Source organism: Leiobunum rupestre, chromosome 7, assembly GCF_980474605.1.
Source record: "Leiobunum rupestre chromosome 7, qqLeiRupe1.1.hap1, whole genome shotgun sequence".
Classification (NCBI taxonomy): Eukaryota; Metazoa; Arthropoda; class Arachnida; order Opiliones; family Sclerosomatidae; genus Leiobunum; species Leiobunum rupestre.
In genome coordinates this window covers 56,279,322-56,291,387 of record NC_143390.1, presented here as the reverse complement: position 1 = coordinate 56,291,387, position 12,066 = coordinate 56,279,322, and the positions used below count along the sequence as shown (strand labels likewise).

Sequence of the window (12,066 nt, the reverse complement as noted above, 5' to 3'; positions counted from 1 at the left end):
TTTTTAAATTCTGCACGCCTCGCTTCACGCCAAACGTTACAAGGGGTTTTCGTACGCGGGGAACATAGAACTGTAATATAATTTGGCATATTCAGCGTAACAAAATTGTAAAACAAATGTATATGATAAACAAATTGTAGAGAAAGAATAAAGCACGTGTAAACGGAGCGGGTTGCGAGCGCGAGGGGAGTTTTGAAAACGGAGGCGCGTGAAGAAGTCAGTTGAAGATTGAATTTAAAAGAGTGTAGATGTGTAAAAAGATTTGGAAGAATATATTAACAAAGAGTTACGTTTAAAGCCTAGAGTCGTTTAATTTTACCACACTTATTCTACATTGGTGGCAGAAGTGGGATATTCACCATTTACCGTCGAAAATGCCACGAAATCGGCAAGAAATTCCACCCGTTATTTTCCGTTCGAACCTAGACGCTACACCGGATAAGTACGACGGAGAAGGTGACTTTGGACTATGGATGAGATATTTCGAGGTTTGCGCAATTGCGAATGAATGGGACGACGAGAAGAAGCGCAGACTTCTTCCTACGTTTCTAGTCGGCCGAGCTTTCAATACTTACGATAATTTACCACAGCAACAAAAAGACAGGTATGATAACCTGGTACAATCATTAACTGACGCTTTTATTCAACCCGAACGTCAAAGAATCCACGTATTGGGGTTTCGCACAAGACTCCAGCAACCAAATGAACATTTGGATGATTTCTGCCAAGACCTTCGGAGACTTGTCGAACGAGCAATGCCAGGATTAGATGTCGATGCGTACGAAATTCTGGTATTCGAGCAGTTTCTATACGGATTACACGCCAGCCTTCAAGACGGGGTACATCAAGCTAACCCTAATAGCCTCTCTGAAGCCTTGTCAGTGGCGAAACGTTTACAGGCTCTTCAAGAAATGAGACGAAACGATCCTCGTTACTGTCGACCAGAAACCCTTCAAGGTGTAGCTAAAACTCCGCTACCTACGCACTCAACAAACTTGACAGACAAAGAAGAATTAAATTCTTTGAGAACCACCGTGTCTCGACTAGCCACGGAGGTAGCCGCTTTACGTCTTCAAAGACACCAAACAGATACGACCACGATTCAAGATACGTACCATTCGTCGGAATCGCCTCAGCGCCAATCGGCAAGTTACTACGCTAATCCATACTACCCTTCACCTCAAAACAACCCACTTCGTTTCGCGGCTCCTGGTTATTATTATTCGCGGTATGGCTCGCCACGTAACAGGAGTTCCCGGTCATATCGACAACGTTACGCCGCCCCAGATTATGGTTGGGCTCAACCGGAGTATTTTGATTCCAGGCCAACGTGTTTCTTTTGTCAAGAAAAGGGTCATTTTCAGAGGGATTGCCATCATCGTTTCAAAATGGAAGAAAATTTAAGGGAAAACCGTCATGGAAATACGCATGCCACGCGTAAATATCGCCAAGAAGCTTCAGGGTTTTCCACTCCAAGAGACGACAACTCCGCACCAAACCGCCCGAACCACGCGATGCAAGTAAAGGGTCACTCTGGAGTTACCTACTATTCACCGGTTGAAATCAATAATCGGCAAGTTTCTAGCCTCATAGACAGTGGATCTTCGATTAGCATTCTTCGAGCGTCATTGGCTCGGGATTTCGGATTAACGTTTGAGCCCCACAACGAGGAAAGTCAAACTAAATTATTCTCAATAACTGGAGAAGCTATTAAAGTTTTAGGAACCACGGAAATCGAATACGGTTTTGGATCAATTAAACAAAAATGGGTCGTTTACATTGCCGAGGGTCTGGTGAACAATTGCGTAATTGGTTGCGATCTCCTGGATTTTATGGAAGTACAACTTGACTTTGGGAAGAAAGTATTGCGTATAAAAGACATAACGCTTCCGTTGCTCAAGTCCCTTCACTCTTCCGATTCAGTGTTGTGTAGAATAGCCCTAGCCGAAGAAGTTGAAATTCCGGCTAATCACGAAATGATTGTAAAAGGGGCAATAACTCAAGACTCTCGCCATTTTGAATTAAACCGTCTCAAAAATTGGTACGGTTTGATTGAACCAGTCGAAAGTTTCCGTCAATCGAGTACTCTGGATCTGGGTAGGAGTCTAGTAAATTTGACAAGTGACTCGTTATTTATTAGACTGATTAATACTGGCCCTACTCCAAGCGTAATCTATAAAGACTCTATAATTGGTACGTTGCACGAGGTCAATGAAGTTGAAGATGTCTCGAAGAAACACACCGCAAAAAATGGAACCAACCACAGACTCGCTAGTGGGTTTGACCTTGAATGCACTTCGATAGAGCCCCAGGAGAAGACCAAACTGGCAGAGTTACTCCAGCGCTACGACCACATATTTTCGAAGAATGAATATGATTTGGGACTTGTAAAGAACGTTCAACATACGATCAATACGGGCGAAGCCCAGCCAATCAGGAAAAGACCATATCGTGTGCCTTATTCGCAGAAAGATATTATTGACACTCAAATAGACTCTATGTTGAAACACAACATAATAGCTCCCAGCCTTAGTCCCTGGGCAGCGCCCATACTACTTGTGAAAAAAAAAGATAACTCCTGGCGTTTTTGCGTTGACTACAGATCTCTAAATGACGTTACCAAAAAAGATGCCTATCCTTTACCGCTAATTAGTGAAACGCTTGACTCTCTATCGGGAGCGACGCTCTTTACCACGTTAGATCTGGCTTCTGGGTATTGGCAAATAGACATGGATGATCGCGATAAAGAAAAAACAGCTTTCATTACCAATAAAGGATTATTTGAATTCAATAAAATGCCATTTGGGCTCTCAAACAGCCCTATCACCTTTCATAGGCTGATGGAATGTGTTCTGCGCGGACTTCAATGGGAAATTTGCTTAATATATTTGGACGATGTTATAGTGTTTTCATCTACATTTGCCGAACATTTGAACCGACTGGAAAAGGTCTTCGTCCGATTCGAGGTCAGCGGTATTAAACTGAAGCCGAGCAAATGTTTTTTCTGCAGGGACGAAGTAGAATACTTGGGACATTTGGTGTCTGGCGCGGGCATTCAGACTAACCCGAAGAATACGTCGAAAGTGGTGAATTGGCCAACACCCACTTCTGCTAAGGACGTGCAGTCATTTCTCGGACTCGCATCGTACTATCGTAAATTTGTCAGGGGATTTGCTCGTATCGCAGCGCCACTCCACGCTCTTCTCAAACCAAAAACTGTCTTCAGTTGGACGACGACATGCCAGGAGGCTTTTGAAACACTAAAGCGTCGATTAACCAATCCACCGATCTTGGCATACCCTAACTTCAAAGAAGAATTTCGCGTTGAAACCGATGCGTCGGGCCATGGCATCAGTGGAATACTATCGCAAATTCAGCAGGACAAAGAAAGGGTTATAGCGTTTGAAAGTCGCTCTCTCAACAAGAGTGAGAAGAATTATTCAACCGTTGAAAGAGAAATGCTGGCTGTTATTTACGCCATTGAAAAATTTCGCCCCTATCTTTTCGGACGCCATTTCATCATAATCAGCGACCATAACCCATTGGTTTGGCTTCGGAATATGAAAGAACCGCGCGGGAAATTCGCAAGATGGATATTGAAATTGGAGGAATACGACTACGAAATACGATACCGGAGTGGGAAAAAACACGCTAACGTGGATGCCTCGTCGCGAATGCCTGACGGTACGAGTAACGTCACGGGGGACGACTTGCATCAAACGGTTAACGCCACGTTTTACTGCGAATCAAAAATAACCAAAGAACAACTCGAAAAACTACAATCGGAAGATCGCAATATTAATAAAATGACTCTAATATTGCAAACCGGCGAGAAGCCAAATGCGGAAGATTTGAAAGGGGACGACAATCGTCGTTTCCTATATCTTTGGAGAAACTCTAATGATTTGTACTTAGAAAAAAGGTTGCTCTGGAGGAAGAAACGAAAAAGCACTTATCCTCAAATCGTCGTACCAGAGAGTTTAATTCCAGAACTTATTCACGAGTTTCACGACGCTCCGTATTCTGGACATCGCGGGAGGGAAAAAACTTTAACAGCAATTCAACGTCGCTATTGGTGGCCCTTGATGGCTGACGATGTTAGCGCGTGGTGTAACGAATGTATCCCGTGCGCTCAAACAAAACCTCCGCATCATTATCAAGTAGCGCCGATGATTAATATCGAAGTAGGACGCGCCTTTGATAAAGTTGGAGTTGACATCGTTGGACCGCTTCGCGAAACCAAGAGAGGCAATATGTACGTTCTCACTGTCACCGATTATTTTACGAAATGGCCCGAGGCCTACGCGTTACCAGATCAAAAAACAGAAACCATAATAGTGGCTCTTCTACAATACGTTGCTTCTTGGGGTTTACCATTGGTAATTATCACCGATCAGGGCCGAAACTTTGATTCTGGAACCTTTCAGGACTTTTGTAAAAAACTTAGGATCAAACGAAATCGTACATCACCGTATCATCCTCAGTCGGATGGGCTCTCTGAGAGACAAAACCGAACCTTGGAAGAGAAATTAACAATGTACATTGCTAAAGAACAAGACGATTGGGATGACTGGCTACCCTACATGCTTATGTCAATGAGAGGGAGCATCCATAGCTCGACAGGAGTCACTCCGTACAAATTAGCTACTGGGAGAGAAGCGAGGTTGCCTTCAGATACGTTCTTAGAAATGGATAACGCGCCTCTCCAAACCGTAGAAACGTACTTACGCGCTACAGAGAATGAAATGGCTAACGTCAACCGCGCCGCCCTCAACCAAATCCGCAAAAAACAAATATACCAAAAGAAACAGTATGACAACCGCGTTAAATACACTCCCTTCCAAGTCAACGAAAGAGTTTGGCTTCACAATCCGTATTGTCCGCCAGGGCAAAGTGAAAAATTTCTCAGGCCGTGGACCGGACCGTTTACTATAAAGGAAAACGTCGGACCCGTGAACTACAAAATCAGGCGAGATAGTGATGGAAAAGATTTCATCGTCCACCACAACAGACTAAAGAGATGCTATTCTAGCGCGACAACATCAAGAAACGTCTCCATTGTCGATCCGGAACCCTCGAAAAACAAAAACGGTAACACTCCTCAACCTAAATTACGTCATCACATTGAAGCGACTACAGATGAAAACGAAGACGGCGTTGCAACGGCCTTTTAAGTTTCGGACTGTTTGTAAACACGAGGACGTGTTTTTTGTAGGGGGGGGAGGTGTGTAATATAATTTGGCATATTCAGCGTAACAAAATTGTAAAACAAATGTATATGATAAACAAATTGTAGAGAAAGAATAAAGCACGTGTAAACGGAGCGGGTTGCGAGCGCGAGGGGAGTTTTGAAAACGGAGGCGCGTGAAGAAGTCAGTTGAAGATTGAATTTAAAAGAGTGTAGATGTGTAAAAAGATTTGGAAGAATATATTAACAAAGAGTTACGTTTAAAGCCTAGAGTCGTTTAATTTTACCACACTTATTCTACAGAACTAACTAACGCTAGCGTCAGTTAGTTCCATGCGGGGAATCTTGTTTCTTCTCTCTCTGGAATTTGTGACGCCCAAAGCTCGAGGCACGTCTATTTCTTCCCGCCCCAAAGGTTTTCCCCCAAAAACCGGTGCCCGACGCGTCCGCGTGAGCCAACCTTATATTGCGGCGTGCATTTTAACAAACCTTGGCTTCAGCCAGCTTGGATTTCAAGGTGCTAAAAAGTGGAGGGAGCCCGGTCTGCATCTTGTTGGTGGGGTGCGTATTTCCGTCATTGTTTTGATTTCCGCTGGCGGGCGTCGTAACCCCTTTACCGAGCGACTAGGATATAATTTAAATAATTAAATAACTTCATTTTAATAAAGAATATTTTCATATTCTATTATGTGGGAGTTCTATTGAGATGCAAGCCTAATATTTTGATGTCTTTAAGTTGCTTAGGTATATTTTAGACCTCTAAGTCTACGTATCTACAGGATGTTAACTCAAAACAATACAAGAACAATACTAAGAACGTGTTTAAGGCAGATTTGGAAATTTTCAGGTTACATAGTGTGTGCAGGGGAACAAATTTCAATGAAATTTCAATGACCTCGAACCCGGTCTTCAAGGTCATTCAAAATTTTTCTCGAGAAAAATTAGGATTAGAAGAATGGATCCAATTACAAATGTGTTCCACGTCTTATTTTAAGTCTAAACAGTCTTTACACGATCTGATTTGGCCAATAAGAAGCCGAGAATTGTTAGACCGAAAACCATAAGGTCGTGTGTGGAATTCTAATCAAGATGCGACATTTAACGAATTATAAATTGAAAACAACCAGACTTAAGGGATCAAAATGGTCGTGACATACTTAACCGAGTGGGGAGTTCGAAATGTGCAAATTAGGATGACCTTAAAACATTAGTTCAAGGTCATTAAATATTTATCTCGAGAATATTTGGGAACTAAACTCTCCGTTTTGAAAGAGTTCACCGTGTTTCTTATTGCAAAATTATGTAAAGCTAAAATTAAATTCATTTTTTCACTTGTCCCCCAGTTTAACCAACATTTAGATATCCAATATCCCCAATTCCAATAATAGCTTATTTTAAATATTAAAGTCGTTTGACTCAATGAATGACACTCTGCGATTAGAGCTCTCCCCAAATTCATCAACCACTAACATCGGATGTTCTTTTAAATGATTCGATAAATCTCGATTAATGGATTGAGTGGCCAGGTTGGAAAGTCTATCCTCTCGCATTGTGGTCCGTAGACGCGTTTCAATTCTATTCAAGGAACTGAAACTCCTTTCAGAAATTGTATTGGCCACGGGAATACACAGAACAACTTTATAGTACTTAACTTAGTCGGGAAAGCCACCTTCCATCGTCATTAGATAGTAATAACAGTCTGTTACACTTTTCAAATTTTTCGATTTTATTAAATTTCTGGCTATTTTAATTTGACCCTTCAATGAATCTAGGTCGAAATTAAAGCGATTGTATATTTGGCAGTGGGCTAGGACGACATTTTCTACGAGAAAGTTTTCTGAGTCGGGGTCAGACGCAGTTATTCCTTTAATTAGGCTATTATTTTCTAAAAATCGGTTTTTCAATTCTAATATAAATTTATCGATTATTTTGTAGTAAGTTGATCTCAAATGTTCATTTAAGGTCTTTGTTTCAGTGTCTCGGTTTCCTTTTGTACACGTTACCACACTATGCTTTAGTCAGCTAAAGGTGCAATGTTGGGATCGGGAACCGTGATAAAAACGGATTCTGCTAACTTATAAGCTTCGTCCCAAATTAAGTCGAATTTTTCGGGGTTGCTTACTTCCTCTAAGGTAGTTATGTTAGCTTTGCAAATAGCGATAGCTTCAGTTAGAACGACTCTCGAACTTTGTAAATATTCAGACAAGGAGTTGGTTATACCTAATATTTCATCTAAAGCCGTAATCAAAATCAAGTTAGTTAAGTTTTGTAATTGCAATATGTACCCTTGACACTCGGCATCTTCTTCGGGTTTACCATTTTCTAAGTTCTCCAATGTTAATAGCACAGAATCAAATTCACTTCTGAAGTAATGAAGACCTTTTTTTTTGCTCCACCACCTAGTGTCGCAGCTTTGCGGCATTTTAATAACTATTTCGTAGCACAGCTCTTTTTAAGAATTATCAAAACATTCACTCCTAATAACTGAATTGCTTTGGAAATTATAGATCGCTTGAACTAGTCCGAGTAATTCCCTAACCGCGACTATATTGGAGCAGCATTCAATGGACGTACGGACAATTTCCACCTACTGCCTTCTCTATGGGAACCCTCACCCCTTTTACGTGCCCGCTCATTACACTGGCCCCATCAAAAGTCTGAGCAACGCAATTTTAAATTTTCAGTCCATTCTCCGCCAAAATGGTAATTATAGCCAAGCTGATGCTTTCAGAGTCGATCTTATGCAAATCTGTGTATGCTAAAAATCACTCTACTACGCCAATTTCGTTTCTAGTATACCTAATGCAAACACTCAGCTGTTCTACTCCCGCATTATCTCTAGTGTCTTCGGCAATTACGGAAAAGAAACCACCTGATTCATTAACCTCCTTTACCATCATTCACCTAACAAAATTTCACTAAGGTTAATCACTCAGTTAGAAAAAAGGGTTTCCATGGGTTTTATTAGGGTTTGCTTTGGGTTTAAAAAAGGTTTAGGAAAACATTTTAAACCCTTAAGGTTTGTTTTGGCAACTTGCATGGTTTGAAAAGGGTTTAAATGTTTAAAGGAAACCCCTATAGGTCAATGGAAAACCCTTCGGATTCCAATTTAAGAACCTATAGAAAAATAATAATTTATCACTTTCTAAAACCCTTTTCAAACCTTGCACGTTTTAAACTATCTCACGCCATCTACACCAAAATTTTATATCAAGCCGTATAATAATTTCATAAAACGTAAAGGAAGACGGACTTTCCCCAAAATGGTTTCTTTAAACATCGTTGCAGTCATACATCTTTAGGTGGATCTGTGGTAAAACGCCCGCCTGTCGTGGTAGAGGGCTTGGGTTCGAAACCCCGCCGATGCAATCGCCAAAATTTGTTATAAAGTCGTAAAATAATTTAATTGATTTTAATGTAATCTATAAATACAGAAGTCGTACTGAATAAGTTGACTCTCAATATCTTATTCACGTAAATGTATTATAAAAAAAATGACGATAGTAAGTTCATAAAAAACCTATCGGAAGACGGACTTTGCCCAAAATGGTTTCTCTTAATATCGTTGCATTATAACAGCTGGCGGTGGTTCTGTGGTAAAACGCCCGCCTGTCGTGCTAGAGGGCTTGGGTTCGAAACCCGGCCAATATAATGGGAATTTGATGATTAATCCGAGAACATTTGGTGGGCTCCTGTCATCTGCGGGTTATATGACATATAAGAAGATATCCTATGAATATCTAATGTCTATGGGAGAGGAAAATATTCACTACCACTCGGTCCCTTAGGCTTGGCTTTATTTAGGGCCCCGCGACCTTGGGAAACTTTAAAGGGCCCTTCTAGATGAATTGATCCGGGCCTACTCAGTCTATTGGATAATCCTCCACTGGACCTTGACAAAAAGGGTCTAGCGACGACACTTGTTTTTTGTCCCAGGATATGGATAATGGGGTTAAGGGGACATGCATCAGATTTATAGCCCGGTGTACCGGTAAGATTGAAACCACACCACCGGAGGTCCATCATCAAATGCCCTACGCCAGCGTCCACACGCCCGGACAGGTGACAAAACCCGCATGGGTAGTAGAACCCTACTACTGATGGTCGCACCTTCGACGCAAGCCGCTCAACCCAGCAGAAGGTGCAGCAATGGGCCGACCAACGCGCCATTTCGCACACAGCAGTGGGAATAAGAGCGTATGCTCTGGCAACGCCAGCCGACACCCTACCTAGAAAGGTAGAGAGCCAAGCCCTTTGGAAAGAGCGCCTAAAGGGGAACGGCGGGCACACGACAGACCGCATAACCCGGCACAGCTGGCACCAGAAATCGTAGTGGAACCCCAAAAGGCCGGAAGATGGGCGCCGTGCCCTCATACGGAGGCCCGCAGCCCCACAGCAGGCAACCCAAACCGCCGAGACGGCCAGTTTGCCCGGCCCCTCTCCGTTAGCCTGGGCTGAAGCCCAGTTACGAGCCCACACCGGGGGGGGGGGGGTTAAGGGGAGTAAACTCAACATGGGCGAGCCCAAAAAATTCCCCAGAAAAGAGTGTATTGCGGACGCTAGATCATAGGCGCGTAGCTAGGCTCGGCCACGCCACCTAGATTCGTTTTGTTTGCGAAGTCGAAGAAAAATTTTGAATAGTTTTATACGTTGTATAGGAAGAATACTTTTACTTTTCCCTGTTTAATAAAATCACATCCATCTGTAGTCTGCTAAATTGTTAATTTTATTTTCACATTTGGTTACTCGGAATTCGGATGTCTAGGAGCATCTGCGTTAATGAATTTCCAATTTAATTGAAACTTTTTGGGCAGTTTTCCATGTTTTAATAGTAAAAAAACGCAATTCCTTTTAATTTAAAGCTACTGTAATTTACCGCGTAATTTATTGATTTCCTAAATTCGGGTAATTTAAGAATTAGCCCAGACAGACGGACACACATACAGACAGACAAGGTGATTGTCAAACCTCTCCAAGGGAATAAAGTTCCCTCGAAGAAGAAAAAAACAAGTAGAGGCTGTATCACCCTATATTCCTTAAACTTCAACATTATAAGTGGAAAAAAATATTACTTTTTATTTACAGTAAAATATTTAAATTTCTTACACTACATCTCCAAAAAAATTACACTTAACTACCACGTAATGCTTTTGATCTATAACATAGTCGTCGTACAACTCATAGTATTCTTCTGCGCCCGCTTTCAGTAAAACCCAATTTACTTGCTCTTCAGGTTTTAATTCGTAAGTGGGCATCCTTTTGTTAAAGGACAACACATTTCTTACCGAACTCCCCAAAAATACGTCCCCATTCGAAGGAATAATATACCGAATTTTAACAAATTGCGTTACACCGCTATTATCGTAGTCAGAAACGAAGTAGCATCCATACTTGTACGTCATATTCTCAAAAACCACGCGGTTAACAAGGCATATTCTATAAGGAAAACCGTTTAATAGCGTTTGGAAGCTTAGTGACGGGTCTATCTTTTCAATTAGTCGATTGGAAGATGTATCCCGTATTCCTTGAAAATTTTCTTCAATTGTATTATAGCATTGATAGAATTGATGACGTTCGCTTAGAGTTTTTGTAATATTAATAAAATTACGTGACGCGAGAGATATTGTTTCAAAATAATTACGCTTACTTTCATATCTCATACACGAGACATGACTCAGAGGACCGTACAAAAATACACTTCTCGCGTAGTGAACTAAATAATGAAATTTCGGCGTTAACTTTTTAGCCCCAAATGCATTTCTACAATTAATCAAAAATGCTTCAATTTTAGAAACAAGTTGGGGAAAAACTGTTTTCGGAAGAGTGGGAGCGTATATATAATCACATTTTTCTCGCAACTGTAGGTAAATGTTCCACGTTTCGTTGTCGTTGTGGGAGACGCAATCGTAAAACATTAAGTGTAGAAGTCTAAAAAGACAATATATTTCACTGGCCGATCCTTTAAAGTTACTATCTCCTATAGCGACTTGTCGGGTCTGCGTTTGCGGCTTGTTTATCTCAGTTTTTCCAAAATTAAAGTTTTGTATATTTTCATTGAAAATTTCAAGTGTAATTTTCTTCGAAGAAACTTAGTTTTTTACAACTTCTTTAATTACTGAAGGAATTACCCCTTCTTTTAAATAGTGCAAAGGGTCTGGAGGTAAATCTTTGGTTAAATCGAAACCATGAATTTTCATTAACAGGCTTTCATTTCTAACTCCGTAAGCTGAGCAATCTTTTTCATCTAAATCTATGTTTTTCAAGTGATATTTATGTCTCTGCAAAGTACGTAGAACAACGTCTTTTTCATTAGTTTTGACTGGGATTTCTGAGTAGTTGATCATTCAAAATCGGCATACGCGACCTCTGCTGAAGCTCGCGTTAAAGCCAGCTAGTTTATGTAAACCGAGATTATCCCACTAGAAAATAGAAGCGATAACTTTTACTTTCATATTTAGGCAATCTAAAAATACTCCGTCATTTTGCATTAAATTTAAATCGAAAATTAAAGGTTCCAAGACTTCCTGTAATCCGTATTTATCAATGTCTACAGATTTTGCTAAAAACACAAGATGGATATCACTGTATTTTGATTTTTGTTTCGCTTTTCTGTTTAGAATTGAGAAATAACAGCCCAAAATTTTATTCTGTCCCCTTTTTGATCCCAACGGATTACAAAGTTCGAACTCGTCCAAGTAAATCTGAAATTGTAACGTCCACGGAGAAAATCCTTCTTGACTATTTAGAATCATCTTAGATGTTTCGGAATCTAAAAAATGAGATACGATGTTGGAATTTGAATTGAAAGCTTCATGTTTCAGGTGCTCATCTGGCCTTTAACGGCTCCACGCTAAGGGGCGATTTTCTTACCGTGATGA

General features: G+C 40.9%; 1 protein-coding gene across 1 annotated transcript; it reads left to right on the top strand.

The window, feature by feature from the left end:
- The first annotated feature begins 374 nt into the window (after nucleotides 1-374).
- LOC149937531 (uncharacterized) lies at nucleotides 375-3,802 on the top strand. The gene is made up of 2 exons (XM_090153818.1): nucleotides 375-3,733; nucleotides 3,790-3,802. Exons 1-2 carry the CDS (start codon nucleotides 375-377, stop codon nucleotides 3,800-3,802), a joined length of 3,372 nt encoding a protein of 1,123 aa, XP_090009944.1.
- Nucleotides 3,803-12,066: the final 8,264 nt, after the last annotated feature.

What these genes read in the sequence shown, in the direction of transcription:
- LOC149937531 (XM_090153818.1), top strand. Translation starts at nt 375, where the DNA reads ATGCCACGAAATCGGCAAGAAATTCCACCCGTTATTTTCCGTTCGAAC.